The sequence below is a fragment of the Heptranchias perlo genome, chromosome 11 (assembly GCF_035084215.1).
Source record: "Heptranchias perlo isolate sHepPer1 chromosome 11, sHepPer1.hap1, whole genome shotgun sequence".
NCBI lineage: Eukaryota > Metazoa > Chordata > Chondrichthyes > Hexanchiformes > Hexanchidae > Heptranchias > Heptranchias perlo.
This window is the reverse complement of record NC_090335.1, coordinates 26085766-26109797: the sequence shown is the minus strand read 5'-3', so window position 1 is coordinate 26109797 and position 24032 is coordinate 26085766. Positions and strand designations below refer to the sequence as shown.

Genomic DNA, 24032 nt, shown 5'->3' with positions numbered 1-24032 from the left:
GCTTAAGAATTTATTTCTAAATTATTTCAGTGGATCCATGCAAACCTCCCCCAATTCCAGACATAGCAACTCCTCCTCTTGAAACAGAGTGACACATGTCTCAGTATGAGTAACGTCATGGGAAATGGGACATAAAAACATTCAAATATCTGTTTGAAGCTCCTTCCCAGTAGCTTCTAGGTGAGGAACCTGGAGAGCCAAGCTTTATAGCTCCCATCAAAATGTTCTCATATTGGAGCCTGAAGGTTATTTCAGCAATTACTGTCACAAGCAATTCTTGTGGGCACATTTGAGAGTAATCTAGTTTTAATGGAAAGCAGATGTTGTTTGTTGTCACGCCCATGCTCTTGTGGACAATTTCCTTTTAATAAATTATAGTCATGACTAGATTGGTGCAAATAAAATTTGATAGTATGCTCCAGGATAAGGTGCTTCCTCAATTATTCATTTGAACAATACATTCATGTTTTAATTTCATTTTAAATGTATATTTTTATAGAATTCGGGGAAAAAAACTATGTCTTTCGCTCTTCTTGATAGGGATGCTTGCTAAAGGCAGCAAGAATTATGGGACCAAATCTAAATAAAATCTCCTGTTTCGACATCTACTCTTGGAGGCCCTGTGAAGATGATATACTCAAATTGGGAAGCCAGCTACTTCACAGTGAGTTGATTTTTTTGCAATTACATAATTTGTTCTTCATGAGAAAAATGGATCTGATGTGTCCACTGAAGATACTTACTACCAAAGATTAAAAAAGTCACTTTTTTTTCCCCAATTGTTAATCTTTTATCGAGTGCAAATGTTGCTATTATGTAAAACCTGAGCTCATGCTGGTTATGGCTGTCAATTTTTCCTTTTCAGGTAATTGTTTTCCTGACTTTACAACTGATCCCTTTTACACAACAAAACTATGTATTACCCTATTGATTGAGTTTTTTGAAGGGGTAACCAAGAAGATAGATGAGGGCTGTGCAGTAGACGTGGTCTACATGGACTTTAGCAAAGCCTTTGACAAGGTACCGCATGGTAGGTTGTTACATAAGGTTAAATCTCACGGGATCCAAGGTGAGGTAGCCAATTGGATACAAAATTGGATTGACGACAGAAGACAGAGGGTGGTTGTAGAGGGTTGTTTTTCAAACTGGAGGCCTGTGACCAGCGGTGTGCCTCAGGGATCGGTGCTGGGTCCGCTGTTATTTGTTATTTATATTAATGATTTGGATGAGAATTTAGGAGGCATGATGACACCAAGATTGGTGGCATTGTGGACAGTGAAGAAGGTTATCTAGGATTGCAACAGGATCTTGATAAATTGGGCCAGTGGGCCGATGAATGGCAGATGGAGTTTAATTTAGATAAATGTGAGGTGATGCATTTTGGGAGATCGAATCGGGCCAGGACCTACTCCGTTAATGGTAGGGCATTGGGGAGAGTTATAGAACAAAGAGATCTAGGAGTACAGGTTCATAGCTCCTTGAAAGTGGAGTCACAGGTGGATAGGGTGGTGAAGAAGGCATTCAGCATGCTTGGTTTCATTGGTCAGAACATTGAATACAGGAGTTGGGATGTCTTGTTGAAGTTGTACAAGGCATTAGTAAGGCCACACTTGGAATACTGTGTACAGTTCTGGTCACCCTATTATAGAAAGGATATTATTAAACTAGAAAGAGTGCAGAAAAGATTTACTAGGATGCTACTGGGACTTGATGGTTTGACTTATAGGGAGAGGTTGGATAGACTGAGACTTTTTTCCCTGGAGAGTAGGAGGTTTAGGGGTGATCTTATAGAAGTCTATAAAATAATGAGGGGCATAGATAAGGTCGATAGTCAAAATCTTTTCCCAAAGGTAGGGGAGTCTATAACGAGGGGGCATAGATTTAAGGTGAGAGGGGAGAGATACCAAAGGATCCAGAGGGGCAATTTTTTCACTCAAAGGGTGGTGAGTGTCTGGAACGAGCTGCCAGAGGCAGTAGTAGAGGCGGGTACAATTTTGTCTTTTAAAAAGCATTTGGACAGTTACATGGGTAAGATGGGTATAGAGGGATATGGGCCAAGTGCAGGCAATTGGGACTAGCTTAGTGGTATAAACTGGGCGACATGGACATGTTGGGCCGAAGGGCCTGTTTCCATGTTGTAAACTTCTATGATTCTATACTTTAAAGATTAAATTCATCAGTAGTTAAGTCTAACATCAAAAACAGGGGTTTCAGTGACTAAAACTTATGATAAAATTAATAGCTGCCTCTCCACTACTCTAAGAATACACAGGATCTCATGTTAAAATACTCATCAAAGCAAGGAATGTTTATGGAGGGAATGGAACACTTTACATTTCAAGTACATAGGAACAGGAGTAGGCCATTCAGCCTTTCGAGCCCGTTCCTCCATTCAATTAGATCATGGCTGCTCTATATCTTAAATCCATTTGCCCGTCTTTGTTCCATAACAATGACAACAACTTGCATTTATATATTGCCTTTAACATGGCAAAACGTCCTACGGCACTTCACAGGAGTGTTAACAAACAAAATTTGACATCGAGCCACATAAGGAGATATTAGGACAGGTGACAAGCTAGGTTTTAAGGAGCGTCTTAAAGGAGGAGAGAGGGGTAGAGAGGCGGAGAAGTTTAGGGAGAGAATTCTAGAACTTAAGGCCTAGGCAGCTGAAGGCTCGGCCGCCAAAAGTGGAGCGATTAAAATCGAGGCTGCGCAAGAGGCCAGAATTGGAGGAGCGCAGAGATCTCAGAGGGTTGTCGGGCTGGAGGAGGTTACAGAGATAGGGAGGGGCGAGGCCAGGAAGGGATTTGAAAACAAGGATGAGAATTTTAAAATCGAGGCGTTGCCAGACTGGGAGCCAATGTAGGTCAGCGAGCACAGGGGTAATGGGTAAACGGGATTTGGTGTGAGTTAGGAAACGGGCAGCAGAATTTTGGATGAGCTCATCTTTATGGAGGGTGGATGATGGGAGGCCAGCCAGGAGAGCATTGCATTAGTCAAGTCTAGAGGTACCCTTGATACCCTTACCTGATACAAATCTGTGGATTGCAGTCTTGAAAATTTCAATTGACCCAGCATCCACAGCATTTTAGGGGAGGGAATTCCAGATTGCCGCCTTGTTCTGGATTTTCTCACCAATGGAAATAGTTTCTCTGTATACCCTATCGAATCCTTTCATCATTTTAATCACTTCCAATAGATCACCCCTCAACCTTCTAAACTCAATGGAATACAAGCCAAGTTTGCATGAGCATCAAGCAGTTAGATATTATACCTAATCTGGGAGTGCTTGATTACCAGTGAGCCCAGCAGCACTTTAATCCTAACATGTGTCTCCTTATTTAAAAGATCATCACTTCCTTGCATGCCTCATTTACTTTCACCGAAATTTCTAGTCCCATCCTGTGCAATTAAGCAGGACCGAAATACTGAATAGATTTTATAAACAACTGAAAATTATTAAATCTTTTATACTGTATTTCCTACTTAATTACACAGAAATGAGAAGCTAGGAAAAAGCATAGGAGTTACGGCACAATTTTATATTTGCTAAAATTATGAATAAATAATAAAAATTACTGTCAGAAGTGACCATTTACAGATTTTTTTTAAAAGAGCTAAAAGATGATATTTACAGCAGGACTTGATTTGCTTACAGGAAAATTTAAGTTCTTGCTATAATGCCTTAGTCTCAAACACATAGATTAATTTTAAAAATATAGGTACTTTGAAGTTCCACGTTATTCCCATATATACAGACAACCTATCGTCAGGCTGAATAGCAGCATAGGAATAATTAATTTTTACACAGTAACTCAAACTGTATCAAATAAAAAACTGATTTCTGCTAGAAAGCTTATTTTGCTAAGTTTACTGATTTAAACAAAATTAACTGTAGAGGAACAAATGTTTGTAGTATGAATAAAACATGTGTGCTTCTAATACCAGGATAGTAGGATAGAGTTCATATTTTTGTGTTCCTCAAAAGGTGAAATGTGTCAATGCTAGAGAATCAAGCACTCATCCAGGTTTTCATCAAATAACACCATCCACCAGGTCAATAGTACAGGTCAGATGAAAAGCAAAGCCCTCTTCATTGCCCTAACTCAGCACCTTTTTTGTACTAGTAATTATTTTTTTTGCTCTCCACGTCAGCCACTCTGAAGTAAAACTACAAATATATGTTGAATTGCGGACAATATTATGCTTTAGCTCACACTTAATACAAAGAGGGTTAGGGTTGAGTGTGTCTCAATTCTCTTTAGGTGGGATCTAATGTACAGAATTCTTAGAGCCAAGAATGGCTACCTACATCCCATCAATCTGAATTAGATTTGAATTCTTAGCAATTGAAGGATGACATGCTAACACACTGCAAAACCCAGGTTCTCAAGATTCATTCACTTAACCCATGTTGTTTAATTTAAACATAGCAAAATTTGACAATTTGCATACCTCATTAGAATCAATAACCAAGTTGTCACTTATGCCAAGCAAATGGTTTCAAAAATTGGTAATTGTACATCATCGTAATATAAGCTGTAACTCATCAATTCCCAATAAGTATCCTTCCAAACATTTTATCACATCAGATAAAGTTTTTTTTAAAAAATAGTTTGTTGCCATAGCTTATTACAAATAATATCTGAAACCCTCCATTGATCAGTAATGTAAAAGTTACTGGTTTACTGCAGAATACAACTTACATTTTCAGTTGTTCCAGTGATTACATGAAGCCCATCATAAGTTGATTTGATGTACATGCCCTAGAGAAGGGGACAGGGTCAAAATAAGAGAAAAATAAATATATACCATGCTTTCAAAATAATTTATTTACTAAAACTCTTATCACCATAACAGTTGAGAGAAATCACACTAGTTTCAAATAAAAGCTTTTAGATTGAATTTTGGAACTTATCCTCTATTTCAAAACAATTCCACTTTAACGACTCACAAATAGCGTATCTTAAGTGTAATAGTTCTGGTTATGACAGACCATAAATTAAATCCTAAGTACACCTTCCTTTCCTTTACCTCTACTGATACAGTGACAGTGCTATAGCAATTGGTCACGGTACATGTATGTCATAGAGACATCAATTACTACGGTTCTACTCTTCCAATAACTTTACACATACCTTGAGAGAAGAAAAATACAGGATTAACATGACTTTGGTCTTTGTCAAAGTATTCTAAAGGGGTGGAGTTTACCTTTTCTTTTAAAAATCTCAAAATTTGAATTATTTAAAACACATACAGCACTCAGCACTCCTTGGTCAAGAACAGCAAAGGCTAGATACTGAGCAAAATGCCCTCCCCATTTCCCCCAATAATGTTCCTTAATCCCAATTTTTACAGAACATTCCCCTATTGGACCAGTATGAAATTGATATCCCAGAACTGATATCGCTTACCTTGATCAACAAACAAAAACCATTTTTTCTAACCTCAGACATACATAAAGGTGTACAGGATCCAGATAGGCAATGGACAGATAATTTTGAAATATAAAATTCTCACATTTATCATCATATATACTATCATGTAAGAAAATTTTGTAAATTTCTCAGTCTTACACAGCACATCAAAACCAAAATAAAACATAACCGTTTCCCCCAATAACATTTCCCATCACCAGTGAAGTGGCTAGATTCTAACACTATAATGAACGTCACAGAGAATTGGCACTGCTACAAGAGCAAGAGGCAAAACTTACTGCACCAGCACAATCAATAAATCTATTCCGTCTTTAAACTGCACTATTATGTGCAAACAGATTGAATCCATTTGGGTATCTAAATCACTGAAGACAGGTTCATCAGCCAACATACTGGTATCCAGTCAACAAAATTAAATTTGTAAATATGAAAACCTCCCAACCAAATATTGCATACATTATTTTAGTGAATTGTTTAAAAATGCATTGCTGCCTTGAATATTAAATGTAGTTTTAAACATCAAAATTCATATATTCCAAGCACATTAGTATTTTCACGTACTAGTAAGTTGTACTTCAGTGGACTAGTTCCACATAATTTCTGGGTGAAGTGATGCATGATTTGACTTGGCAAGTCTGACCAGAAGATTAATTACCTTTTTATTTTACAAAATGTATAAACATCTACATGTACATGGACAATGTACTATATCCTACGTTATGTCATTTATGTGACATATAAAAGACTTGATCATATTTTACTTAGAAAAATTGTATTTCTTCTTTGAACCTTTGCTTAAACAGAATGTTCAAACCATGTTTTTAATCTTCTTTTTTGAAAAAGGATTTTTTTCCTTCTTCTTTCCTGAAGGTGGTGGCTCTTGCAGGGACACACTTCCAGAGGCATCAGCATCGCAGCCAAGTAGCCATTTTTCACCAGCAAGCCTAGAGTGTGTCAGTAGACTATTTGACTTGGGGAGTCTTCACAGCAGAATATGATCCTGTTCTCATCCAACGCTGACATGGGCACTTTCCAGCAGAGGCTGAACAGAAACCCATTCTCAGGACCCTGGTTTATTCTATCCCTATCCCAAGGGTGAGGAGGGTTATTTTAATACAAGTAATTTTTATTTTCAGTATTAGTATTTGGATAAACGCTACATCCTATTTAGTGTTTTGTTAGTTTAACCATTTGGACTCCCCCAGTGCATTAACTTCTACTGGTGCAAAAGTGTATTTACAGATGCCATCAATTCAATCTGAGAATTTTACTCTTCAAACGTCCAGCATCTTGTGGTGTAGAAATTAGGCATTCTATACTGTAAGGTGTCAAAAGATTGAAAGCAATCAATAAGGACCAAAACCAAAAAATGCAACAGGTATGAAAATGGAAGTAGTCGAGAGAAAAATGCTGTAAAAATATTCATATTTTACAACAAAATAATAATTGTTCATTGGTACACAAGATTCTTCATAAACACTGATACCTATAATTAGTATTTCTGCACAATATATACAAAACGGAGCTCATCTAGCTCATCTTAACCTCAAATGACAAATCAGTACCCCTCCATATTGAACATCACTTAGAGGAAACTCTGAAGGAAGAAAGGGCACAGAACGTACCCTGGGAAGGGTACTTCAATGTCCATCACAAAGAGTAGCTCAGTCGTACCACCACTGACTGAGCTGTCCAAGCCCTGAAGTTCAGAGCTGCCAGATGCGCCTGCATCAACTGATAAGGCAACCAACATGAGCAAGAAACCCAATTGATTTAATCCTCATCAACTGATCTGGCGCAGACAAACCTGTCCACAAAAGCATAGACCTTATGAAGACAATGCAGGTTAAATTGAGCCTCCTCAGGCACCAAAATGGCCGTCAGGAAGCGTGAGCACACTTCCAACCAGAAGTGCGCTGTGCGCCATACCATGGCAGGTATCTAAATTATTAAAAATCCTATCCCAATAAAATTACTTAGCTCAACTTTTTGATGAGGGGAACATTTTACTGACATTTCACTGTAATAACAAACTGTGTTAAGCTTTTCACCATGGTAAATCATTGCTGTCCATCAGGCCTTACAGTGCACGAGCATTCACAAAATAACATGTTTCAGGTAACAATAGTTGCAGTGATCCAGCTAACCGAACATACTGGAGAATGTGGTGGACAGCACCAAGTACTCCCGCATGCCCCACAGCATTAGTTTAGAAAGACAACTGAAGAGCTCATCTGTACAGTGATGCACATGTGAAGTGGATACACTTGGTCGATGGGGTAAAGGGATCCTCACGATTCATTTCCTACAGCGAGCACCCAATTCCGCAAAATCCATTTGTTTACACATCAATTATGATCAGTTTCATTATTTTCACCATGAAGCTGTCTCATGGGGTTTTCAGAGCAATACTTCAAATGCTAGTTTTCAGCAGTTAAGTCTTTCAAACCTAAATGTTGTGGGATGCACGTGGGAGCAACTACTTGAAGTATTTCTAATGTTAATGATGTAGCCCATCATCACAATCGCCTACAATAGCTATTCACATTTTCCACCAGGCCCATTTTATTAAAATAATTTCAGCTTTACAGCATTAAAAAGGACAGGGTTTTCCTAATTAATGAAAATATACTGTTTTAAATGTTATTTACTGAGTATCAATGTAGTTATGTATAGCTATATTGAGCTCAATTTATTTACTTAATGTCACCCATTTTGTACCCTGGAAAGCATAAAAGCTATATTTGAAAATCATGAGGTGGGATATGTTTTATAGAATTTTGAGTTAGAATAGATGATGGATGCACCAATTGCAGTGGAGTTGAAATTATTTTATAAATGTCTTGTGCCTATAACTGCAACTCAAAAATTTGACCTTTGACTCAAAAAAGACATGGATCTTACCAATCCTTCACTGGGTTTGATGTTTGTCAGCTGAACCACCTCCAAGTGAGCAGACTGTGAAACCAGCGGATCAGAAGAGAGAGAGATAATGTGGTCACAAACTCCCGACAGTGTTTTACACTATGACAGAAAGAGAAAATAAAAGAATAAAGATACATTTATAGGAAATAGTAGGAAAAATAAACAAAGTAATTTAAAAATCTACCAAATGAGAATACTTTCATTTTTAAATAATGAAAAAGCAGTTCCGCAAATCTGTATCCCCAATGGATTTCCCTAATAAACTGTGCAGTTTATTTTACAAAATGTTCCCTTAGAGCCTCATGATGATGATGGGTACAATATTTTAATCAAAAGAAATATCTTACAGCTACTAATAATTTAAAGCGAACAAAGCTTATTCTTGAAATACATTTTAGCACCGAAATTCCAGTGGGCCCCATTCCGTTAGCACAAGTGAGGAGCAGTAGAACTGCTCCACCTGAGGTGATCTGAGATCCATCTGGGCAGAAGAAAAAAACTGAAAAGATTTTCAGCGCCCCGCAGAGCGACTATCTCTGCTGACTAAAGGTAACTGATCCTCTCCATGATCAATTACCCTAGTCTCGTAAAGGTTGGGGGACCATACAAAGGCCTCAATGGGACTCATGACAGCTCTCAATGTTGAGGCCTACTGTGGGGCGTAGTGGGCAGAATTCCTGGGGAAGCCCAAGATCTCCCCCAGACAGATCCACTTGACATGGAGGTGGGAAGTGGTGGGCCAAAGATCCACCCATCGTCTCGGCTCCACTGGAACTTAAAGGGGAAGTATAAACAGGACTGAATCCCAGCGAATCCCAGATTCCGCCCTAAATTTCTGGCTCCCTCTCAACTTTGGAAAGAAATCTTCATTTCTGCCCTTTCCGACCCCAGCAATTTCAGGGCCTTTGTTTTTGTGAATATACAAAGTGTATAGAAATCTACTCTGTTACACTGTGACTAGGTTTTGGAGAAATTAATTATACCAATAGTTTCAGCGACTACATGACAATGCACCACAGAATACGCAGAAAAAACTTATAAAACTACTGTGATTTAGTGCACAAACGTATTTTCACAGCATGCAAATAGAAACAAAAGAACTTGTATTTTCTAGCGCTTTTAACGACCCAAAATGTTTCACAGCCAATAACGTACTTTTAAAATGTAGTCACAGTTGTAACATGGAGAACACACTCTAGGTTTGATTGAAGAGCTATTCCCCACATCTCCTTGCCTAAAATAAATGTCTGAAGGTGGCATGGTGCTTTTATCTCGTATGGAATTTTCTAGAGACTTTGGGCCCGATATTAGGAGATCGGCGGGTTCGCAGCGGGGGGTCGACTGGGCGTGTGGGTACCGCGCCCAGTGAATTCGGGGTGCTCCGCACGCAATCGCAGGCTAAATGGAGCCACTTACCTGTGCTTCCAGGTTTCACACTGAAAAGCTGCGCAGCGGGCGGACTGCGCATGCGCAGCATAGGCTGTCAGCTGGAGGAGCTCTATTTAAAGGGGCAGTCCTCCACTGACTGATGCCGCAGGAAATAGGAAAAATTACAGCATGGAGCAACCCAGGGGGAAGGCTGCTCCCAGGTTTAATGATGCCTCACTCCAGGTATTATTGAATGGGGTGAGGAGGAGGGGGAGGACAGAGATCTTCCCGCCTGCGGGCGGGAGGAAGTGGCCTGCCTCTGCCACCAAGAAGGCCTGGCTCGAGGTGGCAGAGGAGGTCACCTGCACCACTAACATATCGCGGACCTGCATACAGTGCAGGAGGCGCTTCAATGACCTAAGTGGGTCAGCCGAAGTGAGTACACTTACTCATTCCCCTACACTCTGTCTGCCACATCACCGCCCCCACCCCACATCTCCTTCTGCGCTGCCAACACTACTCTGTCACATCACTCCTCACATCCACTCAAAGCTCATCCTCATCTTACCTGCAGTTACTCACCTCGCCAGTACTCATCCCGCCACTACCACTCAACCCAATCCTCATACAATCTCATGGCTCTATCTCATACTCACCCTCTCATGCATCTCTTTCACGGTCAGCCTCACTCAACCTGCCACTACCTGTGCTGCAGCCACAGGACATGCATCACATACGTGCAGTAGGAAGTGTAAGGCAAACATGTCGTGAGCATGAAGGGGATACATAAGGGTGTTTGAGGGTTTGTCATGGTTTTTACTTATATTTAATTTCTGATCAACTCACATTACATATTATATTGTCACCACTACTGCCATGTCTTTGCGAATCTTGTCTGGTTTGTGCAATAATGCCCTTTCCTGAGGATCACAATGAAGACCCACAACTGATGCCACCCATTGTGTCACTGCAGAGTGGGTGTAGGTGTATTTGAAGGGCTCGTTTGTGAAGACGACTGAGAGACGTCGGCGATGTCCCCGGTGGCACCCTGGAAGGATGCGGAAGAGAAGTTGTTGAGGGCAGTGGTGACTTTGACAGCGACAAGTAAGATGATGATGCTCGGGCCAGCCGGGAGCAGCTTGGCATGAAGGAGGCTGCAGATGTCCACGACTACATGTCGACTGACTCTGAGCCTCCATGTGCACTGCTACTCAGAGAGATCCAGGAAGCTGAGCCTCGGTCTGTAGACCCTGTGGTGAGGGTATTGACTTCTGCGACGCATCTCTCTCTGCGGTTGCCCTCCCTCCTGCTGTGCAGGTGGATGTGTCACAGTACTGTGTTGTGGAGCTCCATGTGTCAGAGGTGGACAGCGTGGCCGGCGAGGCTGGTGATGCTGTTCGTCCTCCGAGGAGGTCATGACTGCAGCTACGGCGGCCCCCATCCGGAAGATGTGCATTTGAGGGGGTCCGCAAGGTAGGTACATGTGTCTGCACACCGGGGTAAGTGTGCAAGTTGGTGAATTTTATTGTTAGGAGGAGGGTGGTGGAGGCCAAACTTTGTCCAAAGTGACAGAGTGGCCTCCTGCAATGAGTGAGGGTCTTCCCCCCCCGCCCCCCCATCTGTCAAATGGACCTTTGCAGCTGCCACAGGCTGATGGCTGCAACACGTCCATTTCAACTGGGAGTGTTTCCCCCAGTCCGGGAAACAGTCTCAGTTGTTTGGAAAATCCCACCCCTCCTGAAATATCATGCTAATCAGGTCTGTAAACAACCTGAAATACCTAAATAATTATCTTAAGTGGCATCCCGCCGGCTTTAATTGCCGGCGGGAGTCCCACATGCGGGGGCTGCGCGCGCATGTCAGCGCGTCACTGGAGAACCCGGAAGTGGGCGGGTTGGAGCCGAGCATCTGACCCCCCCCCGGGAATCCCCGATTTTCGCAGCCCCCCCGCCACGAACGCACCCATTCGGGGGTGCGAAAATCGAGCCCTTTGTCAGCAAATTTAGAGGTGTACACACTGGTGCCCAAGGCACTTTGCGTACTGAGTAAAGTGTAAGCACATTCAATTCCTTTGGATATATTTTAGTGCAAACACACAATATAAAAACATGGCCAATTTTTTTGCCCACTTCCACTACAATTGTTGAATTTTTGTGCTAGAAGTGAAGGATAAGAATTAAACAGCTATTTGTATAATGCTCCTCATATTAAAAAAAAATCTCAGCATGCTTTACATGCAGGAAAGTAAAGTAAAATAATTTTGGGGGAAATAAATCAAAGGCACAGTCAGAGATATTTTTTTAAAGGGAGTTTTTGAAGGCCTTTTTTTGACCAATTTGCATTGTGTTTCTGAGTGCAAGTCACTGACGTAAATTAGAAAAGTAATGGTCCCAACACTGATCCATGAGGCACCCCGCTCAATTCTCCCCACCCCAACATAACTCCTCAAACTCACTGTTTTTAAACCCAATTTCTAATCCACCCCCAAGACTTATCAAGAATTCTCAAAGCACTGAGCTAAACTAATAGCCTTCTGTATGGAACGTTATTATGGGTAAATTTGAAGATGATTTGTAATAGTTTTGTCAACAAAAGTCTACACAAATGTCTTCTGGAAGGCTAGGTACAACATATTACCACAATACACTTGGGATATCACTTCCTCAAGAAATAAAGGACATTGGTCATGAAGGATCTTCCATTTACGATTCCATGTTGACTCCTGTTTACAAACCTGTTACTTTATAAATAATCTTCAAATTTATCCATGACAATCAATTCTATTATTTACATGGAGTTGAAGTAAGACTGATGGATCTGTGGTTACCTGCGTCTGTTTTGTTGCTCATTTTTGAAACTGGGAATGGCATGAGTCTGTTTTTAAATCTACTTCCTCAGTGGCCAGATATTCTCATATCAATCTGTCAATGCCATACAAATCTCCTTCTTTCTCCCTTAGCGCTCTGGGATAAATACCCTCCTATCCTTGGGGAATTATTGTTTTTGATCCCTTTGAGCCTTTGCAGGACTTCCATCTCATTTTATATTGAAGTCATTAATTTTTTCTGAGTTATCTGTGTTTGTGGAGAGCATGATGTGCCTGTCTTACACAATAAATATTTGGAGGATGTAATCATTCATAATATTTTACGCTCATCCTGTGTGTCAAGCCCGCTTGCATCTTTTATGGTTCTCAACTCTGCTCTCTTACTGTTGCAGTATTGAAAGAACTTCTTACTGTTAAGCTTTGTGTCTGGAGCTATGCTTTTTTTCTAGGTCTCTCTCTGTCCTTCTGATTACCCTTTCAACATGTTTCTGCACGTTCTTATGTTCAACCCAGTCAACCCCATCCCCTTTCTCTCGGCAGAATTTGTACAGGTCATTTTTTCTCTTGGATTCATTTCTGCTTTGTTCATCAATTTATTTAGAGTCACACTTGTTTAGTCCAAGCCTGCTTTATATATTAATCTAGTACGCTCAACATTATGCCTTTAAATGAGTTTCACTTGTGCTTTACTGAAGTGTTGAACAACCTCTCCTAATCAATTTATTAAGTTGTTCTGTCATTTCCTTAAATGACTCCTTTACAGTTATATGCCTGGCTTCTGGTTTTTAGTATTTCTGAATCCCAGATCATGTTAAACTTAATAATTCAGTGGTTGCTATTCCCCCAAGGGTGTCACAACCTCCATTTCCTGTACATTGTCTGGATCATTTACAAATACCAAATCAAGATGGGCACTACCTCTTGTGGCTTCCCTGACGCACTAATCAAGCATTAAATTTACCAACTCTGACTCCTATCCACTTGGGTGCCCCAATTTATATTAGGTTGATAAAAATGTCCATTAAAATAAATTTCCTGTTTTGTCACACCCTTCCTATCTTTTCATAAAGCAAACTGTCTTCCTTCTTATGCTCACCTGGTGGTTTTTTGCATAGTCCTAGCATTAGCCTGGACTTGTTTTTGCATTATTGATGTCCATCCAGAGTAGTTAATTGTGAACCTTCCTATCTCTGACATGATCATCTTCTTTTACCTCCCACATGCCCCAGGTCTGCCTTTTCATGGTCTCCAGTTCCCGTAGGTCTCTAACTTTCTTTGTTCATATCCACCTGTTGACTACCTTCTTCCTTGTGATCATTTGTAACTGGGATCTGTTTTCCTTCCTACCCTCCCCCTGCCTGTCTAGTTTATATGACTCTTAATTGCTGTCTCAAAGTCAATACAAGTCTCTTTATTCCTACTTAGTTTAGGTGCAGCCCATATTGCCTATACCAGTTCTTTTTGTTCTGAAAATAATACTAGTTATTTACGAAAGTAGCATTGTTGTTTTAACACCATGTTGCCAGCCACTCATTTACATCCTCGATTTTCTTGGTGAACTCACCTCCTTTCTCAAACACTGGAAGTATGCAAAAGAACATTACTTGGCATCACTTAATCTACGTGTTTTGAGCTAATCCTGATTGGTGTGGCTCTTAAAGCCTCTATTATTTATGCCTATATGGTTTACCCTTAAGTGGACTACCACAATTGAGACCCCTACCTGTCCCCTTCGGTATCCATTCTAACTCTTCCTCAGTATGTATTACACTGGCTCCAAGTCGACACTCACCATCCTGTAAGTATTGTCCTTACAACACACAGCTATTCACTTTAATGAACAAAGAGTTCTAAACTACTATAATCTCTGCGACTTTCAAGTTGCATCTTTGTCCAAGATATTTCCTCTGGTTTTCTAGCTACCTTTTCTCCTTGTTTACTTCTGCAGTGTTGCATAGACTATTCATTATTGTGATCTTTCACATTTTTTTTTAACAGACTTTCTTACCTTTCTTGTTACTTTTACCAATATTAATCCATCCAGTTTCCCTTCACAATTGTCTCTATTTCATGAAAATCTTGTTTTTACTAGTATCCAGCTCTGATCTCTGATGACTCTGTCACAGATCTAATGTTAGCTTGGCCTTTTCAATGACCCATGATGACTCACTTCGCGAGTCGGAAATTAACCACTCACCCTCAATAATCCCCCACTTTTGTCTGAACTTGTAAAATGTTGGACCTTGCACTCTAAAGCCATAACCCTTTTCTTTAATTTAAATTATCAATAAACAATTTTTGCATCTCTTCGTCCATCTATTCAAGCTGGTTTTCTCATTTGTGAACGTCCTGCAGCAAACATACCTCATAGCCTACAGTTTAATTATCCTTCATTTGGTTGCATCCCTTTTAATCTTACTTTTCTTAGTGCACCCTTTTGATTTAACTTACTTGTTTTAATTCTCCCATTTGCCCATTTTTTGATTTTACTTCTCCCGAGGACTTCCTTTTGAATTTAATTCTCTCAGCTGTTCCCTTATTCCATCCGTTTGATTTTTTACTACCCTCAGTTACTCTTTTTTTAATTTTGGCTCATCTTAGTGGTCCCCTTTACCTTTTGGTTCTCCCCTTTCACTTTAGCTTTGATCAACTATGCCCTTTGACTTCGGAATTTCTGGAGTGTAATGATGTAGAGAAAATGTAAATACTAAAATTGGTGGAAATATATTTCAGAATTTTAAAAAAGCTTTTGAGTTGTCCAAATTATTCCTTATCCTGCCAAAGGCAGATTCTTATTCCACTTCCCAAAAGATTCTTGGACATTTGTGGGTTCAGAGCTAAAATGTCCTGGGAAAGCTGGGCTGAACATTTGTTGGGGTGTTAAACTGACATTGTGCTAACGGCTTCCCTACAGTGTGTGTATTTAAAAGCAAAAGGAACAACATTCCAGCGGATAATAAAGCTGCCTCCTTTACAGTCTTGGGGAACACCACATTCAAATTGAACCTAGCTGGCTGTTCCTGGAGTTGGTTTGGCTTCTGATGGATCCCATGATGATGAACTTTGAAACAGTCACCAGTGAGAGAAGGGCAACCTATTAGTGCCAGAGGCATAAATAGTGCCTTTTGATTTTTAGTTGTTTCCCACATCATTAACATTATGCAATTATCATGCAACATTGCCTGACCAAATGGGCAAGCAGATGACCTGCTCCCAGATCTTTGTACTGAGGAGGTACAAGTACAGGTTGATTTGCCTTCTGAGCTGTCTTCCCAAATAATTTGACTGATATTGAAATCTCATCACACAGGGAATTCTACCACTCTGCTGTACACTATGTGGTAAACCACCAAACCATCCCCGACCATTCAGAAAGAAAAGAAAGAACTTGCATTTATATAGCGCTTTTCATGACCTCACAGTGTCCCAAAGCAATTCACTGCCAATTAAATACGTTTGAAGTGTAGTCACTGTTGTACGGTAGGGAAACATGGCAGCCAAATTGCACACAGCAAGATCCCACAAATAGCAATGACCAGATAATCTGTTTTTAAAGGTATTGGTTGAGGGATAAATATTGGCCAGGATACCAGAAGAACTCCTCTGCTCTTCTAACAATTCCAGGGAATCTTTATGTCCACCTGAGGGGGCAGATGGGATCTCAGTTTAACATTTCATCCAAAAGACTGCAGCTTCGACAGTTCTGCACTCCCTCAGCACTGCACTGAAGCGTCAGCCTAGATTATGCACACAAGTCTCGAGAATGGGGCTTGAACCCACCATCTACCGACCCAGAGGCGGGAGTGCTACCAATGAGCAAGGTTGGCACCGAATAAGATTTAGAAGTGACTTCCTTCTTAAATGCAGAGACACTCACCATTAGTAGCCGTGCCTTCAACCACCTAGGAATTTCCTCCCTAACCCTCTTACAACTCTCCACCTCCCTCTCCCCCTTTAAGACACTCCTTAAAACCAACCTCTGACCAAACTTTTAGCCACCCATCCTAATGTCCCCTTTAACGTGGTGTTGATTTTTGTCTGTGAAGTGCCTTGGCACATCATTCCACGTTGAAGGTGCATATAAATGAGAGCTGTTGTTGGTTAGCCAGTGAGGAACCTCCTAGGCTGGGTGAATTGTATCTGGGAACCCTTAGCATGAAAGGGACTGCAGGTAGGCGCCACGTGATTTTAACTCTTCAGGACATTATGGACTGCGAGGCACTCATTGGCCCTGATATTTATGGGGAGGTGGGGAGGGAGCAGGTGGGGTTGAGGGGGAGGGCGTAGCGGCTGGGAAACGTGGAAAAATGGGTAATCCGGAGGTCCTGCCGAATTTAACGGCAGGACCTCGTTTAAATTTTTATTCTCAGTTTCCCGGCCGGCAGCCGGCCAAATTGAGAGGCTGACTGGCTGTTGGGCGGGAAGGCCTGCGCTGGTAGGCCACAGCTGGGGAGCGGAGAGGAGGGAGTGTGGGGGGGGGGGGGGGTGAGGGGCGAGGGAATTCATCGCGGGCCAGAAGGAGATCGGGCGGGGGGGATGCTGGCTGGAGAGGAGATCGTGGGGGGGTGGCAGGAGAGGAGATCGTGGGGGGGGCGGCAGGAGAGGAGATCGTGGGGGGACGGCAGGAGAGGAGATCGTGGGGGGGGCGGCAGGAGAGGAGATCGTGGGGGGGCGGCAGGAGAGGAGATCGTGGGGGGGGCGGCAGGAGAGGAGATCGTGGGGGGGGGGGCGGCAGGAGAGGAGATCGTGGGGGGACGGCAGGAGAGGAGATCGTGGGGGGCCGGCAGGAGAGGAGATTGTGGGGGGCCGGCAGGAGAGGAGATCGTGGGGGGCCGGCAGGAGAGGAGATCGTGGGGGGAACGACAGGAGAGGAGATCGTGGGGAGACGGCAGGAGATGAGATCGTGGGGGGGGCGGCAGGAGAGGAGATCGTGGGAAGACGGTAGGAGAGGAGATCGTGGGGGGCCGGCAGGAGAGGAGATCGTGGGGGGCCGGCAGGAGAGGAGATCGTGGGGAGACGGCAGGAGAGGAGATCGTGGGGGGCCGGCAGGAGAGGAGATCGTGGGGGGCCGGCAGGAGAAGAGATCGTGGGGGGCCGGCAGGAGAGGAGATCGTGGGGGGAACGACAGGAGAGGAGATCGTGGGGGGCCGGCAGGAGAGGAGATCGTGGGGGGCCGGCAGGAGAGGAGATCGTGGGGGGCCGGCAGGAGAGGAGATCGTGGGGGGAACGACAGGAGAGGAGATCGTGGGCCTGGAGGAGAGGGGGGTCCTGATCTCGGAGGGAAAAGGTTAGCTTGGGGGTTGGGGGAAGCACACTTGCTCCTCCTGGCCCACAAGCAGTGCTACAAAGACCTGTTGGATCTGGACATTCTTGCCTTCCTCCAGCTGCCGAGCTTCCTGAGCCCTGGGAAACCCAGCCCGCAGCCATTAAACTTAAAACTGTCCTAAAATTTAAGGCACGCAGCCTCATTAAAATATTTAAATGATGGGCCCCCCAAACCGACTCCGTTTAAACTGAAAATGAGCATGTTGGAGGTGGGTTGGGGTCGGGTCTCCCATTTTTGAATTTTTAACCCCCACCCATCCTGGGGGCTTAAAATTCCCCCGGTTAACTCTGGATCTAAAATAAACTCCCATAAACTCCCACCTTCTAATTTGTATCTGCTAAGAAATAATTAATTCCACCAATTGGTAACTTCATTAGGCCCAATTTTAACTACTGGCAGAATGCGACCACTTCCCACCCGTTATTTCTGGCAGGAGGCCCAAGCCATTTGGAGGCCTGGGCCTCATTTCCATTCCCTCAGCAAACTGCGTGCACCAGACAGGCGCACCGCTGAAGCTCGCTGATTCTGGGGGGAGCGGGAATCTGGCCAGCTCCCACGCTGAGCCAGCTGGCACCTGGAGCCTCAGGCGGACTGGCAGAGGCCCGGAATTTTTCGTGTGGGCCCAATGGTGTCAATGGACCCCGATCTGTATAACTTAATGAGACTCCCGCCTGATTCAGGCAGGCGTCTGGGCTGCCTTTGTATAGGCCCCGGGGGGAATTGGGGTGGAAATGGGACGGTAAATGCAACACTCCAATTTACCGTTCCAGCCCAATGGGTTCCAAACCCGATTTCAAGTTAAAATCGTACCTCTTGCCTTTGAATAATAGATGCACCCTAATCATCCTGGGATGAGAGGGCTGTCCTATGAGGAGAGATTAAGTAGAAAGGGCCTATACTCTCTGGAGTTTAGAAGACTGAAAGGTGATCTCAGTGAAACATAGAAGATTCTGAGAGGGCTTGACAGGGTAGATGCTGAGAGGACGTTCCCCTAGAACTAGGGGGCATAGTCTCAGGATAAGGGGTCAGCCATTTAAGACTGAGATGAGGAGGAATTTATTCACTCAGAGGGTTGTAAATCTTTGGAATTCTCTACCCCAAAGGGCTGTGAATGCTCAGTCGTTGAGTATATTCGAGGATGAGATAAGATAGATATTTGGATTCTAGTGGAAATCAAGGGATATGGGAATCGGGCGGGAAAGTGGAGTTGAGGCCGAAGATCAGCCATGATCTGATTGAATGGCAGAGCAGGCTCGACGGGCCATAAGGCCTACTCCTGTTCCTATTTCTTTTGTTCTTATTGCAATAGGAATAGAATATTGCTTTCCTAAACTTCTCTGGTTACTTTAACTTTGTACAACTGAGGTGGATTTCCAGGAAGGTTGCATATCCATTTTGGAACAACACGTGGGTACTTGTTTCCCTGTAGATGTATATAAATAATGTAAATAACATAGTGAGTACTACTCATTATTGGAAATCCTATAAAGCTCAAACTTCATAATTCATAATTATACAGTTTTTGCTCGCAGTCAGTCTCTTTTCCCAAAAATTCTTGGGTCTCTCTAGAACTGAAAACACTGCAATGGGCTGGATATATTGGCAGTGCTTTTGGTGGAGGAAACATTTTTTTTAAAGATTTATTATATTCCTGCACCATGACCTAAAGAACAGTTCACATTAAGTCTGGGAATGCAGGACAGTTTTCAACAGCATGTAAAACAATCTTAATTGAGCCACAGAGGATTCCAAGCTGTCAGTTTCTCAATGTTGTCAAGCAATTCAACAACTGCGTTTGGAAAATGCCACCTTATTTGTGATTATAATGCTAAATCTATCTTGGCACTCAGCCTAATCTACATTGTTTTATGACAATAAAGGCCACAAGTTTAAGCAAAATAAAATCACAGTTCACTTCATAATGTACATGCAGAAGCAATTACTGTTGAGACTTTTTCCTTAAAGGCATTCTAAATTGGGGAATGAAAATTGAAGAGTGGTTATTTATGCTTCGTCAGTCAGCAAGAGAAACTTCCAGAAGCACGTCTTTTGTAAGATACGAGGTTTCCATCAATTATTCACCATGTGTACCACATTTGAGTCACAAAAATAGAATTTGATTTCTAGCTGGCAACTGCTGTACATGAAAACACTGCCATAGCTGTAATACATACCTACAACGTGAAGTGTCAGTGGTGATAAACAAGTTTTTAAATTTAGAGGTATTGTTACTGTCCCTGAACTTTTTAAATAATTGAACTTGGAGCCTAAATGAACAAAAGTGCACCTGTTGTCCTAGCTAGTATAAATCTCAGAAATTATACAACAGTGCAGATACAAGCAGTTAGATGTATTTCAGCTTGTAATTCACTAGTCTACTGCAAAACCAACTGGTGCCAGTTGGCTACCGAAGAGTGGTATTTGCAACCTTACAGTTTCACTGTCAGTTTTCAACTTCATACCTTCCCATTCTTCGCCTTATAAATATACTCTCCAGTCTCTGAAATTCTGAAGTTGTAAATCTAAAAACTGAATTAACCAGAGCTGTCAACACTAGACAAACTCTAGGTGTGAGATTTTCAGCAGTATTGCCTCATGCCAAAAACATAAACATGGTTTAAAGCTGCATCTGTCAGACAGATGACAGTCTGTGCTTATCAGTGTTTGCAGTCTTAACTAACTGTTGAACTAACTGCTCTGAGTCACTGATAGTCTTCAGCTATTGTTCAAGCCACTGGGCATCATCTCCTGGTTATTACAAAAAGAATTGTTTATAGCCATCCAACTGTTCAACATCACTTAGACTTGGTGGCAACAAAACAGGAATGCTGGGCACTGCTTATAGTGTAAAAGCAGCCAATGTAAAGCCCACCAAAAAAGTTATCTTTTAAAGTTAAAACAACTTCTGGTGGCCTGCTGTCCGACTGTTCACATTTTAATGTTTTAGAAGTACTGACCATCCAGGAACATAGGAAGAGGAGTAGACCATTCAGCCCCTCGAGCCTGTTCCGCCATTTAATTAGATCATGGCAAATCTGTATCTCAAATCCATTTACTCTCCTCAGTTTCATATCCCTTAATAGCCTTATGTAACCAAAATCTATCAATCTCAGTTTTGAAATTTTCATTGACCTAGCCTCAACAGCCTTTTGGGGGAAAGACAGTTCCAGATTTCAACTTTGTGTGAAGAATGCTTAGTGACATCACCACTGAACGGCCTGGCTCTAATTTTAAGGTTATGCCCCCTTGTTCTGGACTCCCCCACTTTAAAAACTTAAAATTATCCCCAAATAGTACAATCCTAAACCAGATCTTTAAAACGCTGGAAGATTTCAGTTCTTCAATACATCATAATCTCTTGAAGACCTTCATGCAATTTCTGCGATACCTACTGACCCATCTGTGATGGTAACATCAACTGGCAGTCCGTGTTGCACCACTGGTTATCCTAATCTTAAAGTATGATAAGGTTCGTGTTTGTCTGGCCAGCTATCTCTACACATAGCTGTTTATATATTTTGTCTTTTGAAGTATTCACAATCTGGAATAATTTGGCAAACACTGTCAAAGTAAACACTGTGATTTTGATTTGATTTTCTTCATGTTCAACAGTATGACCATTCAAATCCTCAGTAATGCATCTGTGGATAACATGCAGAATCTTATTGATCTGTCATCTGTGAATTCCCAGCAACAACTTGTTTAAATTCTCGTAATTGAAAGAAGAAATTAAGACATTTGTGGGCTGTTTTCACATGCAATTTCATTTTAATTAAATACTCAATTAATGTTTGCATGCTCAGGTCATAACCAATGCCCTGATAATGGAAAATGGACATCAACTAGTGCAATAGTACCTCAGAAGCTAGGTTACCCTCTCAAGCCAGCTTTCAGCTTCCTCGTAAAAATCCGCTCCATTAATAAAACTTCTATTTCTCACTTCTGCAGCGTTGCCCACCTCTGCCCCTCTCTCTTCAGGTCTGCTACCAAAACCCTAGTTCATACCTTCATCACCTTAAGATTTGACTGCTCTATTGCCCTACCTCAGTGATCTCCTGCCTTATGTCCCTGAGTGGACGGTCCACTTTCCCTCATTCCTCGATCTCTCTGTTCCAACATCAGCAGCTGCTTGTTCAGCCAATAAACTGCTGCTCTCCAGAGTTCTTTGCCTAGTTCCCTCCATCTTGTCATTTCTCGCCCTGCTTTCAGAAATCTTCTCTAAACCCTCCTCTTTGACCATATCTTTAGTTTCCATTCTAACCCGTCCATTCCCTACCCCTATGCCCATGCTTGGTGTCCACTATAACCCTCTCCTCCTTAATGTAAAGGGCTCTGTGACGTCTCCCTGCATAAGAAGAGTGCTATATAAAATGTTCTTGTTGTAGCAGTAGTCCCAATGACTATTGTGGGAGCAAGGTAGAAGGATCTATGCTGTGTAACTAACCCGTACTACACCTGACTGAGGAGTCGATAATGTGAATGTCTCATCCCTCACTTTGATGACTGTTTTTGGTGAATTTGATCACAAGTTCATCAAAGTAACATCATCAGCACAAATCAGGTGACCTTGCAGTATGCCACATTGATATATTCTGCCAAAGTTTAGCCAAATTTCAAAGTTTTGCCAGATGCTGAGGTGCTGACTTTAGCTACATCATTACAAACGGTCCTTAACAGGTGTGAGTCCCTTAACCTCAGTGTGGCATTGCTGGAGTCCATGGAGATGTCCACTGACACCAGAAATTCCCCTCAGATGACCAATATCATCTCTGCCAAGAAAAGCGAAAATAAACAAAGTTAACAGTATCTCCTAAAGTCAATATACATGTAACTCATAAAAGGATGCAGTTTTTTTTTATATCTTTACAACTTGGGAATCTGGCTATTCCAGTCAGACCAATAAAATACTGTGCGAGGGGAGGTTAGTGTCTCTCTCATGTTCTGATTCCTGAGAAGAGTGTAAAATGCACTACTTATTTCGCCAAAGGACAATTTTCAGAAGGCTGCATCTATTACAGTGCCTCAGGAAAAAAATGCTTATGTGGTTAGTTTATTAAATAATTGGGTTTATACTGATTATATTATTACTCCAGCTGAGACAATAGCAGTATTGTACTAGCATAAAATCTCATATATAATTTGATGAAAATAGCAATTCCATGAAGCAGCGTCATTTATAAGGGTTCTGGTTATGCAATAAAATAACTAAGTTCTTGTTTTGGATGAAAGGAGTTGCAATTGTAACTGTAAAAGTTTGAAAAACAAATATAGTTTTAACATATATGTGTCCAGATAGAATTGCTGATAGCAGCACATTATAACTAGTCAGATCTGTCTTTATAAATCTCTAGAGTATTCAAAGGTTTATAGGATAACAACCTACATTTTGAAAAAGTATATACTTTGAAGAGATCACCAAACCTCTCCTAAGGTTCAAATAAAAATAAACAAATTGCCATCCAAGAACCCTGGATTAAATAAAGGGATGTTATTCACTGTAGTTAACTTCTATTACTCAAAAGAATCATCTTCTATAAACACTTAAAGGTTGATTTTCCACTTGTACTGTTTATTGGAAGTGACAAGGATCGTCTGCATTGAGTGTCTGAAAAGTCTCTGCAGGGCACAGGTTTGCTGATGGAGCTGTTCTTGCAGGAGGTGAGGGTCAGGAGGGAGGTCTTACTTGGAACAGAAGGATGATGGCCCCAATAACAGCAGCTCAGGACAGTGTAAGGAGGTGCTGAGGCTCAAAGTGGGAACACCACACCCCCAAACTCTGCCACCTTCTAAGAATGAACACTAAGTACGTCTGCCACTTAAGGTGAACTCTTCAAGTGCTTGAATTGCTTACTATCAATGCTCAGAAGTCAGCACGATGACCTTTACACCCCAGCTTTAGTTCACTTGTGTAGATCAGCACCCATGGTAAACAAATGAGGTAAGAGACAGTATCAAACTAATAGAAAAAGCCTTACAGAAATGCTAGGAAAAGTGAAAATCCAGCAGACTTGGAGAGCTATAAAAAGCAATAAAGGGATAGAAAGAAAGTAATAAGATGTGCAAAAAGGGAATATGAAAAAAGAATTGCAAGGGATATTAAAGCTTAAAGTAAAAGATTTTATAAATATATTAAGAGAAAGAGAGT

General features: G+C 41.8%; 1 protein-coding gene across 1 annotated transcript in view; it reads right to left on the bottom strand.

Moving 5' to 3' along the window:
* cnksr2a (connector enhancer of kinase suppressor of Ras 2a) overlaps positions 1–24032 on the bottom strand; it is a 514839-nt gene that overhangs the window by 291843 nt on the left and 198964 nt on the right. Inside the window, exons 6-7 of the mRNA XM_067992723.1 lie at positions 8346–8465; positions 4710–4769 (exon numbers count right to left, since the gene is read on the bottom strand). Of these exons, the coding sequence (XP_067848824.1) occupies positions 4710–4769; positions 8346–8465 (180 nt within the window). The remainder of the gene's footprint in view (positions 1–4709; positions 4770–8345; positions 8466–24032) is intronic.